This window comes from Xiphophorus hellerii, chromosome 13 (genome assembly GCF_003331165.1).
Source record: "Xiphophorus hellerii strain 12219 chromosome 13, Xiphophorus_hellerii-4.1, whole genome shotgun sequence".
Lineage (NCBI taxonomy): Eukaryota > Metazoa > Chordata > Actinopteri > Cyprinodontiformes > Poeciliidae > Xiphophorus > Xiphophorus hellerii.
The window spans coordinates 1,846,366-1,862,766 of NC_045684.1; the positions used below are offsets into that span (position 1 = coordinate 1,846,366).

General features: G+C 40.2%; 1 protein-coding gene across 2 annotated transcripts; it reads left to right on the forward strand.

Annotated features, from left to right (window-relative positions):
• The first annotated feature begins 30 nt into the window (after nucleotides 1–30).
• On the forward strand, nucleotides 31–13,221 carry ak2 (adenylate kinase 2). Of its 2 annotated transcripts, XM_032581275.1 has the most exons (7): nucleotides 31–235; nucleotides 2,519–2,644; nucleotides 3,711–3,821; nucleotides 3,943–4,037; nucleotides 7,863–7,935; nucleotides 9,732–9,951; nucleotides 13,055–13,221. In XM_032581275.1, the coding sequence occupies exons 1-7, from the start codon at nucleotides 137–139 to the stop codon at nucleotides 13,060–13,062; spliced, it is 732 nt and encodes a 243-aa protein (XP_032437166.1). In that variant the 5' UTR covers nucleotides 31–136; the 3' UTR covers nucleotides 13,063–13,221. The 2 variants fall into 2 exon arrangements, with proteins under 2 accessions (XP_032437166.1, XP_032437165.1); XM_032581274.1 differs by lacking the exon at nucleotides 13,055–13,221 and having other exon boundaries at nucleotides 9,732–11,126.
• The last annotated feature ends 3,180 nt before the right edge of the window (nucleotides 13,222–16,401 follow it).

The following is a 16,401-nucleotide window of genomic DNA, read 5'->3' on the forward strand; positions in this document are numbered from 1 at the left end:
TGGGCGGGGCTAATGTCTCGTATTGAAAAGGAGGATGTGGCTCGTTCTTTCTGGCCAACTTGGCTGAAGTGTCAGCAGCGCCGCACCGACAGACTTCTGGAAAGTTTCTGCTTGGTGTCCCCCCTCCGGTGCTGTCATGGCCCCCAGCGCGCAGTTAAAGGAGGCGATAGCTGATGTACAGGACGGCATCCGAGCCATCCTTCTTGGGCCTCCCGGAGCCGGGAAAGGGACTCAGGTGAGGCTCGCAGCGAGCTAAGGCTGCTAACATTAGCTGTTAGCTTTGAGGAAAGAGAGGTGAAGTGCGCATGATCGATAATTAGTTAATAAGAACTTTAACCTTTATTGCTTTTATCAATAAATACTGTGTCAGTTTGTCATTAACTTCTGTGATTAAAAATGAAATTTCAGTTTTATTTCACTGAGGGCCTTACTAACTAAATTCATTGACGTCTAGAACAATAAAATGTTTTCATTTCTTAATTTTTAAGTTTTTTTGTAGCTAAATTGTTTGTTCCTTAAAACCAAAATCCCCAACCAGTTTTTCCTGATTTTAATCTTTCAGGAATTTCGTACATTTTGCAGGACAGAACAAATTACTGGCACCAGGAAACCACCCGGTTTTAAAGTAATCAGGACATTAGTTTATTCTTTAAATGGACCTGAATGACTTTCAGCCGTACGCTTCTGCTAGTTTCCATTTTAATAAATAATTTACTCCAACATTTTTTTATGTACATGTTCATCCAGCATTTGATTGTAAATGTTCAGGAATACATACTGTAGTTTTATAATGTTATAAACGGTCTCAGTTCGGTTGAAGTGATCTCTGGCTCGAATGGATATGCAAACACCAAGGGACTAGAGTCCGCTCCAAAACCAGGAAGAACAGCAAGGTATTCTGGGTAAATACAACCAAAACAAATATGTGAGTCGGGAGAAATCCTTCATGGGCTTTCACCAAAGACTAAAATTAAATCCTACAACAGCTAAAATCTGAAGCTACTCCATTTTTATTTACATTTGTGAAGAAAGGAGTTGTGCTGAAAGGTCATTTCCTTCAGAAGTTCTTGCTACAGCGCCACCACAGGCGAGGAGGGAAACCGGTTGCTCAAAGTGTTTGGATTGTTTGATGCAAAGTAGTGTGAAACAGAACCACAGCAGCTGAAAATATAACAAATGTTGCAATTTTGATCCCAAATTGAACCCAGTTTACCAGATTATCTGGTGTGGAAATAAAAACAGACATTTATTGGTTTTTGTTCAGAGCGATTTCAAGATGGAACAAGAAATGGACAAATGAATTGGAAGCGAGTAACGCTGGCTCAATATTTTGTCAAAGCAATAACAGTATGTAAAATGTTTATATTGTAAAGGTCTGTTCAGACTGTAATGACTGTTGACTAATATATTGTAAGTCCTGTGAATTTCCATCTTCCATGCTAATGTAACATTGAGTCTGTTGGACAGAGTCACATTACGCAACAGGTTAAAGGCCACAGAATAATGGAAACACTGAAAACAAGCGGACAGAAGAAAATGCACAGAAATACTAACTAATGATAATATCACTGCAGTTTCCTGCAGCCTCTGTTTGGAGCTTTTTCAGCCACATTCCTGGAGGAGATGCAGAGGAATCACTTTAGGGATTATATATCCTGTCTGGCCTGGGAACGCCTGGGGATTCCTCAGGAAGAGGAATGTCTCAGTTTCTCCCTCCGAACTTTTCCCCACTGCAAAAATCACTCACTGTTGATTCTTTCAAAGTAAATTCATCATCATCAACTCCGTCTGTAAAGTGAAAAATAAAGTGACAAAGCTAAGCACAAAAAATTTATTAAAAACTCAATTCAAAACACAATGAACAGATCAAATCAGTAAGAAGTATGAACTTATAACATTCACACAAAGAGAAAGTTAGCTTTTCAACTACAGACAGATTTCAAATACATAACAGAATATCAGTTTATCCCATGCCATATTGCTTAATCAATGGATTTTCTTATTTTATGCAGAAAGAGGTCGAGATATTTAATCTTGCTGCACTGCAAAAATACAAAATCTTACAAAGTATTTTTGTCTTGTTTCAGTGCAAATACCAGTGAAATAAGACAAAACTAACTTGCAAGTAACTTTTCTGAAGGATATAGAAGCTTGCTTTAAGTCAGTAATTACTTAATAGTGACTAAAAAGTCACTATTAAGCAAATTATTTCACTTATAACAAGACATTTTTCCCTTGTTATGTGAAATAATCTGCCAATGGAACTAGAACTTTTTCACTAACATGAAAGAATTATTAACTTAAAATAAGCTCCTATATTTTTGTTTTTGCAGTGCATCAAGAATGTTCCATAAACTAACATATTAAATTGAAATGAATCTTTACATTGTCTTCGTTCTGAATCTAAATTTTGACTGAGTTCCTTTTAAAGTTGTATTTGCCTTTTCTTTTTACAAATCTGTTTTGGTAAGTTTAAGTTGAAAGTGTGTGTGTGTGTGTGTGTGTGTCGTCCCTGCAGGCTCCCCAGTTAGCGGAGAAGTACTGCGTCTGCCACCTGGCCACAGGAGACATGCTGAGGGCCATGGTGGCTTCAGGCTCTGAGCTCGGCAGGAGGCTGAAGGAGACCATGGACTCCGGCAAGCTGGTAAAACATTCCTGCTTTCATATCGTCCCCTCAAAAACAAAAAAAATCACACATAACAACCTATGAACATCTGAGCCACATGTGTTTTCAAAATGTAAAGCAAGAAGTTGACACATTATCCAACTTGTCATTTTAAGATATTTTCTAATCTAGTTTGGTTTGAAATTTGAGTAAAATATTGTTTCAGTGAGAAGTTTTTACTAGCGATGCATCAATCTGATATTAATATCTGTATCGGTCCCTGGGAATCTGTTCACTCTAGTTCTGTGCTGTTATTTATTTTGCATTATATTTAGTATTCATAATTTCACTTTCTGAATCGTTTGAAAGAACATTTTCTGCAGAACATTTTTGTCAGGTTTGTTATTATATTTTATGTTATTCTCCTAATTGCTCTGACTGATGAAGCTTGTGAAGCTGTTGGTGTATTTAAGTGAGTTATCAAATAAATTTGTCATTCAGTCCATTTATGTCTGTGTTTTAAAAATAAAAAAACTTTTTAAGTCAGTTCAGCTGTTTTCTGTATCGGGTCGGTATCAACCGATACTAAACATCAGAGATCGGTGTCGTAATTGAAAAAAGTGGATCTGTGTGTCATCTTCATTTCAGAATATATTTTGCAGAGTTTCTTTTATTTTTTAAGTTTTTTAGTCTTTCATCATTACTAACTGATAAAGTTTGTGTGTTTTTGCACATCAAGGTCAGTTTAATCAGATAAAGATGGACTCAAATGTTAAAACTCTACCGTAGACAGAAGGGTGTACTTTCTTTTTGCTGTTCCTTTATGTTTTCAAACTGTTTTTGTCTTTGAAGGTTTTGACATGAACTGAAGGTAAAATGCAGGAGGAATCTCTAACTTTGGATTTGTTCCTTTAAAGTTTAGTTTTTCTATCAGTGGGAGTCGTAGGACATCATCATTACCGCCTGTGATGTCATTTCCTTTGGTAATTTAGAGGCTGTTGGTGCTTCCTGTGTTGTTGGTGACAGTTAATTAAACACTGTGCTAAGCTTTGCCGGGTAGATAAAGTTGCAGGAAGTTGTTGTTGAGTGTGTTTTTTTCTTGCAGGTCAGCGATGAGATGGTGGTGGAGCTCATAGAGAAGAATCTGGACACGACCGCCTGCAGGAACGGCTTCCTGCTGGACGGCTTTCCCCGAACGGTCAAACAAGCAGAAATGGTTCGCAACAACTTTTATTCCTCATATTTTATTCATCAGGTTAATAATCTAACTTCTGGGTTCATGTATTTATGAAGACAAACAGTGAAGCTGAAAGTCCTCTGTGCCGTTTGTCCTCCAGCTGGACGGCTTGTTGGACAAAAGGGACGAGAAGCTGGACTCTGTGATCGAGTTCTCCGTGGACGACTCCCTGCTGGTTCGCCGGATCTGCGGCAGGTAGGAGCCGCGGCGAAAAGAACGAATTGTTCAGAAGTGACTCAGTTTTACTGGCAGCCGGAACTGAAAGCTGATTTATGTTTTCCACGACAGCCGCTCCTCTGATTCACAGCCAGAATTTAACTTGCAGGATAAACGCTTTGGCTCCGAGCCACAAGAAACCGGAGCTGCAGTCACAGCGTGTCTGAGCTGGTCTGGTTTCTAAAACCTGCTGGGTTCAGGAATAAACCAGGATGAGTTTAAACAGAAACAGCAGAGTAGAAACTTGATCCTGAAAATATTTTCTTTTTGAACGTTTTGTTGTGAAGCTGCAGTTGAAGTTGTTCCAGTAACCTGACTGGAAATGCTGTGCAGGATGCAGATTTGACCACTAGGTGTCGCCTTTGAGCTGTTGATCAGTCACATTGATGGTGGGAACAGCTCTGCTTCTGTTTCCTCAAAACTTATGGAATTACGTTTCTGAACAATAAATATCATCCTGCGTTTTGGCAATAAATTATTTTATTACAGTTTATTCATTCATTTCTGACTGCAGTTTTCTCTTTTGAAGCAGTTATTGTAAATTGGTCTGGGTGGAGGAGCTGAGCCTGAAACCAGATCACTGATCTATTGGTCCATCTAACACTCACCTGTAGTCATCAGGTATCATTTAAAGGAGACCTACTGAAATTCCTCAGACAGGTTAGGACAGGTCTACACTCTGTATAAAATACAGTATTTACATTTTGCACAAAATTATTCTTGGATGACGGTCCAGTCTCATCAGTCCTGCCTGTTTCGAGCTGTTTAGGGCCTCTGTCATTTTAAATCCTAATAAGCTGAAGCTGGTTTCGCCCCCAACTCAACGTTTACACTCGCACGTGAAAATGGTTACAAACAGATGTGCAATTATACGACCGTACATCTCTGAAAAGTGTTAGTAGAGCCTACTGCACATCCAACAAGACTGCAGCAAGTAGTTTCCGGATGGCAAGTTAACAACAAAACACTTGTCTTTTCCAGCAGCCATTGTAGAGTGCATACAGCGGGAAAACCAGCTGACCAAACTGGAGCTCAGCTCTACTGGTTTGTGACGTTCAGGGAAAATTTTGAAATGACTTAATTTTCCAGACATCAAAAAACATTAAGTTGTTGCCATTTTTTTAGAAGCGGTAGAAACCCAAATGGAAATACAAAAATGTGCAAAATGTTAAATTTGCATAATGTGTCCCCTTTAAAGAATAAAGAGACCGTAGTAGAACCGTCGATGTATGGTCACATGGTATCTGCTGTACAATGGCTGCTGGAAAGACAAGTGTTTTGTTTTTGACTTATCATCCAGAGACTACTTGCTGCATTCTTGTTGGTTGTGCAGGCGGCTCCACTTTTGCTTTTCAAAAGCGTACAGTATATGGTTTGCAACCATTTTTACTAAGAGACTAAAATCTCATTATCCAAGAATGATTTTGTTAAAAATGTAATCAACATGTTTTGTATCGCCCTATTCTAATCTGTTGAAGGAAGAATAACTTGTTACCTTTAATGTGGGAACCGCTGTTCTTGGCAAACTGTGGGTCCAAATAGGAAAGAGATCATCTAACAGTCAATAAATCCACAAGGTTGACCCCTAACTGTCCTGGAGCCGGAGGAAAAGTCCACTTGGTTTTCCTCCACCAGCAGGTGGAGCTCCAGAGTTTTCCGACGATCCTCATGCTGTCTGCGTCTTAATCCCGCTCGGGTCGGCAGATTGATTCAGGAGCGTCTGGAACCGAGTGATAATGCTGGAAACAAGCAGATCATGCAATTAACAGCAGGTGGCCTGAAGGTGTTGGCGCGTCCTGCAGCAGGAAGGTCTTACAACGAATCTTTGGTGAAAGTGTTTACCTCAGAAATGGGCTGGAGTTTAAAAGCAGCTCCCTTTCAGGCTGTCATGTCGACCTTCTAAGTCTTACCAAAGTTTTCACCCGTTAAATACGGTGTTGTTAGTAGGACTGTTCATCGTTTTCAGGATGAATCAGAGCTGAAAAAATTGTTGAAAGAAGTTTTGCAAAATCGCTGAACTAAAAAATGAGTTTAAATAAATGATGCCCTTTAAAGTCCACATCTTAGAGGTTTTACATATTTCATAATTGAAGTGGTTGTGGATCACATTGTTGCTTTTCCTGTCTGCACTGTAAACAAAAACAGATTACGACTACTGAGCGCCTACACGTTCTTCAAGAGGATTTTTAACCGAATCCTGGTCCCAAAACTCAGAATCAAATTCTCCTCATTTTATTTGTCCTCAAAAACTAGAATTCTCCTAATAAACATTGTGGCTGTCGCCCTCTGGTGGGTTCAGAAAGTACTACAGGGCCAAATCTGGAGAGTAGGTACCGAAATGTCAGCTTTAAAACTGTAAAAACACATTTTTCTGATTCAATTTTTGAGTACTGTCTGTCTTTATAGATGTTTCTCAAGAAAATGGGCATATCCAAAGTGCGGCCCGGTGACTAATTGTGGCCCTCTGAGTGATTGTTGTGTGGCCCCTGTCCACTGTTTTAAAATAAAGCAAAATTGGCCACAATAACAGACAACTGAAAGATGGTCTTTAGTGTAAAATAAAGTAATCCTCGTTTATTAAAGATGTTTCTACATTTATCTCATCTTCATAGTGCTTAAGATGAAACATTAACCCAGGTCTTGTTTTGTAGAATCTAGATTTTTTTTTTAATTTCCCCTTCAAAAATGTACATAAGTTAAATGTGTATAATACATTTTATCAACAAGGCGGTTCAAAGTGCTTTACATCATAAAAACACAAGTCACCAATTATGAAACAATCAAGCATTACATTTTATCAAATGAATCGCCAATACTCATCAAATATATTGATTAATGATCCAGTTGCTTAATAATCTAAACAGATGGGTTTTAGACTTTTTAAAGTAACTCAGTGTTTCAGCTCTTTTGCAGTTTTCTGAAAGTTTGTTCCAGATTTGTGGTGCATAGAAGCTGAAAGCTGCTTTTCTGGGTTTTGGTTCTTTAATTGTTCAGTGATTTTTAAACCAGTAGAAGGATTTTACAGTTTATACTCTGAGCTCCATCTTCCTGGTTTTAGTGGGAAAATGTTCTTCAGGTGATGGAAGGCTGGTTTTGTAACTGTCTTTATGTGGGTCTGAAGGTTCAGGTATTCAGAGTTCAGTAAACAGCCTGGGCCAACTGGTTTTGTGCCAAATCATTGTCATAACCTATAACACCCTTGTCCCTCATGGGGTCAGGAGGAGCTGCTGCCTCTCCAGCTAACGTTCCGGGCGAGAGGTGGGGTCACCTGGAGGGCAACACAGAGACAGACAGGACACACACACACTCACACACACACTTGCACCTAGGGAGAATTTGGAGAGACCAATTTTCAGTCATGTTTTTGGACTGTGGGAGGAAGCCGGAGAACCCTGAGAGAACCCACGCATGCACAGGGAATCGAATCGAGAATCAAACCCAGGACCTTCTTGCTGCAAGGCATCAGTGCTGCCAACTGCGCCACTGTGCAGCCCCCATTTTCATAACCGCCTGAGTGAATCAAGTTTCCAGCTCCGCCTACGTTGGGGAAGATTTGTGGTGAAGTCGATGCTCTCTGGTCTGAGGCGCAGCAGCTTTCAGATCGGCCTGCAGCATGTTGTGAAATGTTTAGTTGCCATCTCGACTGCATCATACTCGCCGCGACCTCGGTTTACGAAGTCATGTGCGTCTGCGGTCGTCGTGTCGCAACGGGACGGCGCCGCCCGCTGCCTGGCGGGTCCAAGTAGGACATGGTGTGGGATGTGAAAGGACAGTGACTCACTGACCCGCTCTCTGCTTCCTCAGGCTGATCCACCAGCCCAGCGGCCGCTCCTACCACGAGGAGTTCAACCCCCCCAAACAGCACATGAAGGATGACGTAAGTAGTTTCTGCTGCGGGGTAACGGTCTGAGCAACCCGCCGCCCACCTGAGTGACTCTCAGGCTGGAATTGGGTCAGAGTTGAGCTGCTTTTCAGTAACTAACCTCTTTTCACTTTCAGACATGTTTTGTTTTTTTAGAAAGCTGTGACCCAGTTTCAGTCTGAAAAGCTGCTGCGTCTCCATCTAGGTGGGCAGGAACGGCTACTGGTGGAGCAAGTTTTTATTGACCTTTTTATAATGGCAGATGTAAGAATGGCTCTCGGACGACAAAAGTTCTGCCAGAACTGGATCTGCACCAGAATGGCTTCATTGTAGTGAAACTTTTAGAGCTTCAGGGTTGTGTCTGCATCTCAATGTAATGAGATTTATTTTTTTACCAGGGTGGTGGAAATGGGCTTCCATATTATATAACTTTATTTGTTTAAAATAAATATTCTAGTTGTTTTCACCATCACATTATTTCTAAATCGTTTGAATAGAAACATTTAGTAACAATAGAAATCACTTCTGATTCAAATTGTGACCTTAAATATCAGAATTGAATCGTTAAACACTAATTTGCTTTTCTAATGTCCAAACCTTAAAAACTATAGAATCATCATACATAGATGTTTTTATTTTCATAAACATTTTTAAGAATTTAAACATTCAGTTTTAGGATTTTTACGTATTTTGTAGTGCTGAATGTTAGAAAGGACTTCATTAAGTGATATTATTCTCGTTTCTTATTTTTTGAGCTTTTACAACATATCTGTAAAAAGTGTGAAGTGAACCTGAATTTTCTGCTTTAGTATTTTTTATGCAGAGTCAATGTTAACATTAAACATCCAAGACTCCAGTTACTCCTGAAGCTGCATCCCTGATGTCATTTCCTGTAACAAAAATGATCAACTTTTGTCTTTTCATTTGAATAAAATCTGAAGTTGTCGAGCAGAAAAACATCTACGTATAATGATTTAGTAATAACAACACTGCATTTTTATAAAATTCATAGGATTAGAAAGATTTTCTGAAATATTTCCTCCTAAATCCTCACACCACATCTAGAATGACCAACAGAGTCAAATTAGAGGATTAGAATTCAACTAGAAGTTGAATGATTGAAATGTTTTCATTCTTCAGCCTCTGAATAAATGATCCAAAATGTTCCTGTAATTTTAAGTGTTTACAGCTATAACACGGAAACGTTGCATGTTGGGAATTTCTTGCGGTTTGTTTGGTTTACTGTCACAGCTTGTCAGTGTGTGTTGACTCAATAGTTCGGTGCTTCTGTTGTTTATTTTCTGTGATCATTTCCTGCTTCCTGCCTCCAGCTCAGGCTGCAACCAGCAGCAACATGCAGGAATTAAAGGGAACCTATTACACAAAACTCACATTTTGCACACTGTTGTTCTTAGATTTGAGTTGTTGTTGTTTTTTTAAACCCAAGCAGCAGCTGTTTGGATTTAAAACAGGCAGAACTGATCAGACTAAAATCTCATTTTCTGAGACTGATTTTGTGCTAAAATGTAATGAACAGGTTTTGAAAAGCCCATAAACAGCGTAGTGATGGGGTTATGATGGCTTTGGGTCTTTCATTACAGTTTAGTTTTATTTAGTTTTGACTTTTTGTCTCATTTGGTTAGCTTAAATTAGTTTTTAGAGTTTGTTTGCTAGTTATTAATTAAATATTTACATTTATTGGCTACAGCAGTAGTTTTAGTTTTTTCATACTTTGCCCTTTTTGAATTCTGCACCTAAAAATGAACCAAAGTATTGTGATCATGTCCTGATGTTTGTGCTCCTCCACCCAGGTGACGGGCGAGCCGCTGATCCGCCGCAGCGACGACAACGAGACGACGCTCCGCTCCCGCCTGGACGCCTACCACCGGCAGACGTCCCCCCTGGTGCAGTACTACAGCGCCCGGGGCCTGCACACGGCGGTGGACGCCTCCCAGAGCCCCGGCGTGGTGTTCGCCTCCATCGTGGCCGCCTTCTCCGCCGCCACGGCCGCCCCAGCCCGCGCCACCGCCTGTAAAGACCAAGTCTTCTTTATTTAACCCTTCTCTTCCTTCCTCTTTTTTCCCTCCTCGGTGGCGATTGCAAGAGAGCGGCAAGAAAATCTAACGTTGGAATGTAAACAAGGAAAGTTTACATTTGAGCCAGTCGTACTCTCGTTTCCGTGGTGACAACATGTTGAAAGTGTGACTGAATTATGACATTTAGCTGATCTGAACGCGGCTCCATAGGAAACATTCCCTCAGTGTTGACCTTCGTTGCTGGACTCTTGCTCTTTAACTTTCCCTGTTTCTTTTTGGGCCTTTTTGTTTTTTATGGATCCTCCTTCTTCTCCTATAACTTCACCTCCCCTGAATTAAGATTTATGTAATTTCCAGCTGTGGATAATCACAGGAACAGTTGTTCCCGTCTTGATGTGTGAGGTTTGGAGATCCTTTCTAAGATCCTTTTCAAACTCAAAGATAAATGAAGAATGTTTGTGCTTTGAATGATAAAATCAGCTGCTGCTGTTTCTGCCTCCATTAAAGCTCTGATTTTATTGGCTGAGTAGGATAAGCAACTATAATAGTTATGTTGACTGGTAGGAGATAAAAAGTATGAGAATCACTGATCTGCATGATAAATATGCTGCTTCCATCAAACCAGTTTTTTCATGTGAAAGACATTCATCTCTATCATCCACTTTGCCTTTTCACAGATCCCATAATTAATGGATCTTCTAGAAGTTTCAGGAATCAGGTTTAAAATAAATCAGCTGAAACAATCAGATTGTGATGAATCCATTATTGAAATTATCCTCAGCTGCTTTACTAATTTATTAATCGTTAACTGAAGGAAATGCACTCAGAAAAGGTTAGTTGTATTCGGATCAGTAATTAAGCCAAAAATGTACAAAAATATTTGCACAGGATTCACGCTTCCTGTGCTGCAAATGATCAAGCTTAATGCTGTTACTGCATTTTAGACGATAAATGTTTATTTTCTTATTTAAACAAATTTTATTGAAATGTTTGTTTGCATCATTTATTGCATTTCTAACATTGTATAAAAAAGGTTTAAGTGGTTGGAGGCAAACAAGAGAAAAATTGGGAATACGCCGGTTATTTTTATCCCATTTAATTATCAGAATATTCCATTAGTGGAATAATTGTTGGTTGCAACAATAACTGACATAAAAGAGTTAAAATGTTGCTGATAGGCTGCAGTTTTCATTTTACCAATCGTTTAGTTCGGTAATATTTCCATCGTTTCTCAGAAGTTGTATCTCCGGTTTTGCAGATGTGAAGTTTTTTAGTTTTTAAACCAGAACTCAGTCAGAATCAGTTTCATGTTTGAGTCTCGGTGCCTGGAGAAGTGAATCCTGTTCTCTCATTTGTTTATCCATTAGTTCAACCATCTGCTGCTGCCGCCCTCTGATGACCTCTGTGCATTAGAAAGGGAGCTTTTATGGGCCGGGTTAATTGGTAAAATCAATCAGAACCTTGTGTTCGTTTTTCTGGGAAATGGACGGAGTAGTGTTTTCAGCAGAGCAGCAGAGATTTCCTGTAACACGGTGTTACATCAGTTTGTACAGCCTGTTGTTTTCCTGCTGTTGGTGCTGCAGAGTTTCTTTGGAACCAACTCATCTCATTTATTCATGTTTTATTCCTTCTTCCTGTTACAAAAACTCGATTTGTCACCTTCTGTATAAACAAATTTAGAGCTTCGTTTATCCATGTTTGCCCGAAGGACTCGTGTTTGTATCTGAAACCTGGCAGCAGAAGAAAGGAGACCAAAAGCAGCACCTGGTCTTCCATATGGCAAACAGACAAAACTCGGTTGATTTGATGTGAAACAGCAGTGAGGAGGTAGAAAGCCTGACCCACTGCCCCTTCTCTAATGCAAAATCTGCGGCTGAAGGCAAAATGAAGTTTTACTGGATCGTATTCATTCATCTAGATGAATGGATGAATGAATGGATGACATATGGATCTGTTGTGTATTTTCAGCTGTGATTAATTTTTTTATCTGTTGACATATTTAAATGCCAAAAGCCACTTTTATATTTGCTTTTTCTTCTGCATTTCTAAACATAGATACATGTCTGATTAAAAAAACCTGAATGTTCACAAAATACATTCAGATTGACCATCCAGACGGCTTTCGCCTGTTGGTTTGGGGATTCAGAGTTCCCTCCGCCTTCGGGGAGGTTGGAGAGTTCCCTCCTCCTGGTTCCCTCCTCCTGGTTCCCTCCGTCAGGTTCCCTCCGCCTGGTTCCCTCCGCCTGGTTCCCTCCGCCTGGTTCTCTCCGCCTGGTTCCCTCTGCCTGGTTCCCCCCGCCTGGTTCCCTCCTCCTGGTTCCCTCCGCCTGGTCCCCTCCGCCTGGTCCCCTCCGCCAGGTTCCCTCCGCCAGGTTCCCTCCTCCTGGTCCCCTCCGCCTGGTCCCCTCCGCCTGGTTCCCTCCTCCTGGTCCCCTCCGCCTGGTTCCCTCCGCCTGGTTCCCTCCGCCTGGTTCCCTCCGCCTGGTTCCCTCCGCCTGGTTCCCTCCGCCTGGTCCCCTCCGCCTGGTCCCCTCCTCCTGGTTCCCTCCTCCTGGTTCCCTCCGCCTGGTTCCCTCCGCCTGGTTCCCTCCGCCTGGTTCCCTCCTCCTGGTTCCCTCCGCCTGGTCCCCTCCGCCTGGTCCCCTCCGCCTGTACTGAGGTTCCTTTGTCCAGTGATTACTCGGCTCATTGATAAGTTTTTCAGTTTGTCTTTATGGGCATAAAAACTTAATTTCATGAGATCTGTTGTAATGTAAAGCCCTTTGTCACTTTTTCCATGAAGTCTGGTGATAAATGTTGAATATTGTATTTTCAGAGGCCTGTTGCTCAGGTTGAGTCTTGGTTTCCCTTTAGTTTGAGACATTTTGAAATCTCCTGATTCTTGAACTTTTTCAGCTGATCGTTCTGTCTCTCTAACTTTCTAACCCGTGTTGTTTGTTCCTCAGAAAGCTGTGAATGTTTAGTTTACTCTTCCTGAATGTAACCATCAGCCTAAATGGACTGAGACAAAAAGAAGTACCAGCATTTCAGTGACTGGGTCCAGTTTTGCCGTTCATTCACCAGAACCTTGTCTTCCCCTGCTCCCTCTTGTCTTGCAGCTGGCTGAAGGCCGAGCTGCTCCGCGCCCACAGAGGTGATCAAACGGAGGGTAGACTGAACTCACTGTGCTGTTGGGCTCCGTTTTAAAGTGCATTTTTATCCCCTGTAGATTATGACTGAACCAGCTAACATCCAATAAACCTCCTGCTTTTCTACAATCATCACATCTTCTGTCTGTCTGCATTCATTTTAGCTACGGATTTCATTCCCAGAGTCTGGAAATATTTTTTATTTTGTTCTGTTTAACTTCAGACACAAACTGAAAGATCCTAACAGTCGAAGCTAAAATGTTGTCGTCTTTAGCCTGGAACTGCTTTAGCCGCTCCGTTTGTACAGTGGTGTTCAGATGAAACAAAGTGACACATGAATGCACACTAAAAACCTGTTTTAAACTTTTAATAAAAATAAAGCATTTTTGAAAACAAGTTTTAGAAACGGGCAGTGGAGAATGCTTATGGAGCCAGTGGCTTAATATGTCAGAATTAAATGTTATGAACAATTAAGTTGTTTCAATTAGGAAACAACTGAAACGACTCTTTAATGTTACAAAAGGTCAGAGTTCTGAAGCTCTGGTTATAAGCAAAACGTTTGGTCTAGTTTTTAGTGCAAATATCTTGGTACATATGAAATAAGACAAAACTTACAGATTACTATTAAGCAAGAAATTGAATATTTTAAGTCAATAATTCCTTAATATAAACGAGGGCAACAGTCTGCTGGTGGAACCAGAACTTTTTATCTATTTCCACTAGAAACTGGTCCAAACATACTTGGTAATACTTTTTGCAGTGTGTGAGATGTTGGCGTGATAATCTGACATGGTTTCAAAGGAAAAGCTGCTAAAATGTTTTTGTTTTTTTTTCTAATCAGAGTTTGTTGCTTCTTTGCTAATTGTAACGCCGTCGCTTCATGTTGTGTGACGCGAGGAAAGAAGTAAACTGGTTTCTCCTGCTGCTGCTGGTTCTCCTGCTGCTGCTGTTTCTCCTTCTGCTGCTACTGCTGCTGTTTCTGCTGCTGCTGTTTCTGCTGCTGCTGCTTCTCCTGCTGCTGCTGGTTCTCCTGCTGCTGTTTCTGCTGCTGCTGCTGGTTCTCCTGCTGCTGCTGCTTCTCCTGCTGCTGCTGTTTCTGCTGCTGCTTCTCCTGCTGTTTCTGCTGCTGCTTCTCCTGCTGTTTCTGCTGCTGCTTCTCCTGCTGCTGCTGTTTCTGCTGCTGCTTCTCCTTCTGCTGCTGCTGTTTCTGCTGCTGCTTCTCCTTCTGCTGCTGCTGTTTCTGCTGCTGCTGCTGTTTCTGCTGCTGCTTCTCCTGCTGCTGCTGTTTCTCCTTCTGCTGCTGCTGTTTCTGCTGCTGCTTCTCCTTCTGCTGCTGCTGTTTCTGCTGCTGCTGCTGTTTCTGCTGCTGCTTCTCCTGCTGCTGCTGTTTCTCCTTCTGCTGCTGCTGCTGTTTCTGCTGCTGCTGCAGCCAGCGTCACTTTGTGGGTTTTAATCTAAAACATGTTGCTGAAAATTAAAAACTTCCAGTAAAACTGATCAAGACCTTTTGTGAAGACAACAGGAGCTTGTTACTGTTTAAAAGCAACAAATAAACTGAAATCAAATCCTAAAGTCATTTTCACTAAATTAAAATGTTCCAAAAGTTTATTTGTCAGAAACGAACCTTTAAGCGAGGATTAAACTATTTTCATTAAACCTTCGTTCCTGTTTGAAATTATTAAAAGAACAATCGACTTGGGTTGTGTAATTAATCTATGTAATGTTTGACTTATTACACTGAGTTACTGAAAAACATTTTTAATTTATTAAAACTTAATTAGTTTCATCTTGTTTTCAGGAGAAAAGTCCCAAATGAAGTCGGTTTATCTTCGCTTTGTTTTTAAGATTCTTTGTGTTTCTGGGTTTTAACAAATAAAAAGTTATTTGCCTTCGTTGTTTTTATAGCTGTTTAACGTCATTCTGGCTCCAGTCCAAACGATAAACGTTTCCTCTTTGTTCCGACATCAAGCAGCATAAATAAACTGCTGCAGGGCTAAATGTCGGATCTGGATCTAAAGCTTTGTGTTGTTTTTAAAACTCTGTTGCAGAAGGTTTGATCCTCAATCTAAAGATGCATTAAAATCTTCCCTCAAACTGAAAGTCACACTCCATTAGCTGTTTGTAATGACTTCCCTGGAAATCATACAGAAAAGCATTTCCTGCTTCTCACTGTGAGATAAAATGACAGCGCTGAGATTAAAATGCCTGATTTAATTTACATAAATTGTTTTAAGGAAGTCGTTCAGATTAAACGATGAGAAACTAAAAAGGCAGCTTCAGGGAAATACGTAGACACGACAAGTTCACACATTTTATACATCTGAAGTTAAATATGCAGATCAAATGTTTTAGAAATATTTCTCCTCTGCTGAGCAAAACATCAAATATTTAGTTTTTTGTGAATGAATTTTGGTTACAATCAAACTCAAAAGTTCATCAGAGCCGAGATTTATTGTTATTAATATAAACAGTACTCAAATAATGTGCAACATGGAGCCAAACCTTTTAAACCAAACATTCATCAATGTGTAGAGGCTGAAGTGTAGCCATAAATATACCACAATTTGTATTAATATTTTATTTTGTGTTGTTTTGGGCACTAAAACTGGCTTCAGCCCGGGGCCCTTTCCTCCTACGTCCGGCCCTGCTGTCCCCAACATCAGATGTTGGAGAATTTAGAAACCAGTCGTAATGGTGGGATACCTACGACACCTAAAACTCTTAGTGGATTATTATCTCAGTGACAGAACACCTTTAAGAATTTGAAACATTAAAATGCATTTTAAAAATAATCCTAAAAGCATTTATTTTGGAACTGGAGCCTAAAATGTAGGAATGGGTCGGATATGAAACTAAATCAGGCTGATGAACAAACATGAAATAACATCCATCTTGTGTATGTCGTCAATGTTTCTGAAAGTTAAACCATATTGTCATGATTAAATAATTTCTTTAGACTCTTGCTGTGCATTTCTCCTTTGCAGGTTACAGCAGAGCCCCGGCAACGGGTCAGAACAGTTCAAACTTTAAATTAACACGTCATGTTATTAACCACGAAAATGCAGAAATCACTGTTTGGTTTTAAAGAAAGTCAATGTTGTGTCACAGATGAAAAAAACTATTAAAGCACAAGTCATGTATTATTGGTTATAGTTTTTTCTGAAATTTTCAGTTACTATGAACATTATGCTTGAAAATACTTAAAACTGTAAAATTTTTCTGCAGAAAAATGGAGATGTACAATTTTTAGGACAAAAGGATGAATAATTACTATTCCTGTATTTATTCCTTATACTTACAATTTTACAGTTAGTGTT

Bases quoted from the DNA above. Each gene is read 5' to 3' on its own strand.
- ak2 (XM_032581274.1), top strand. From the start codon at position 137: ATGGCCCCCAGCGCGCAGTTAAAGGAGGCGATAGCTGATGTACAGGAC. The intron at 4,038-7,862 runs GTAGGAGCCGCG...CTGCTTCCTCAG, and splicing joins GTTCGCCGGATCTGCGGCAG to GCTGATCCACCAGCCCAGCG. The intron at 7,936-9,731 runs GTAAGTAGTTTC...TCCTCCACCCAG, and splicing joins AACAGCACATGAAGGATGAC to GTGACGGGCGAGCCGCTGAT.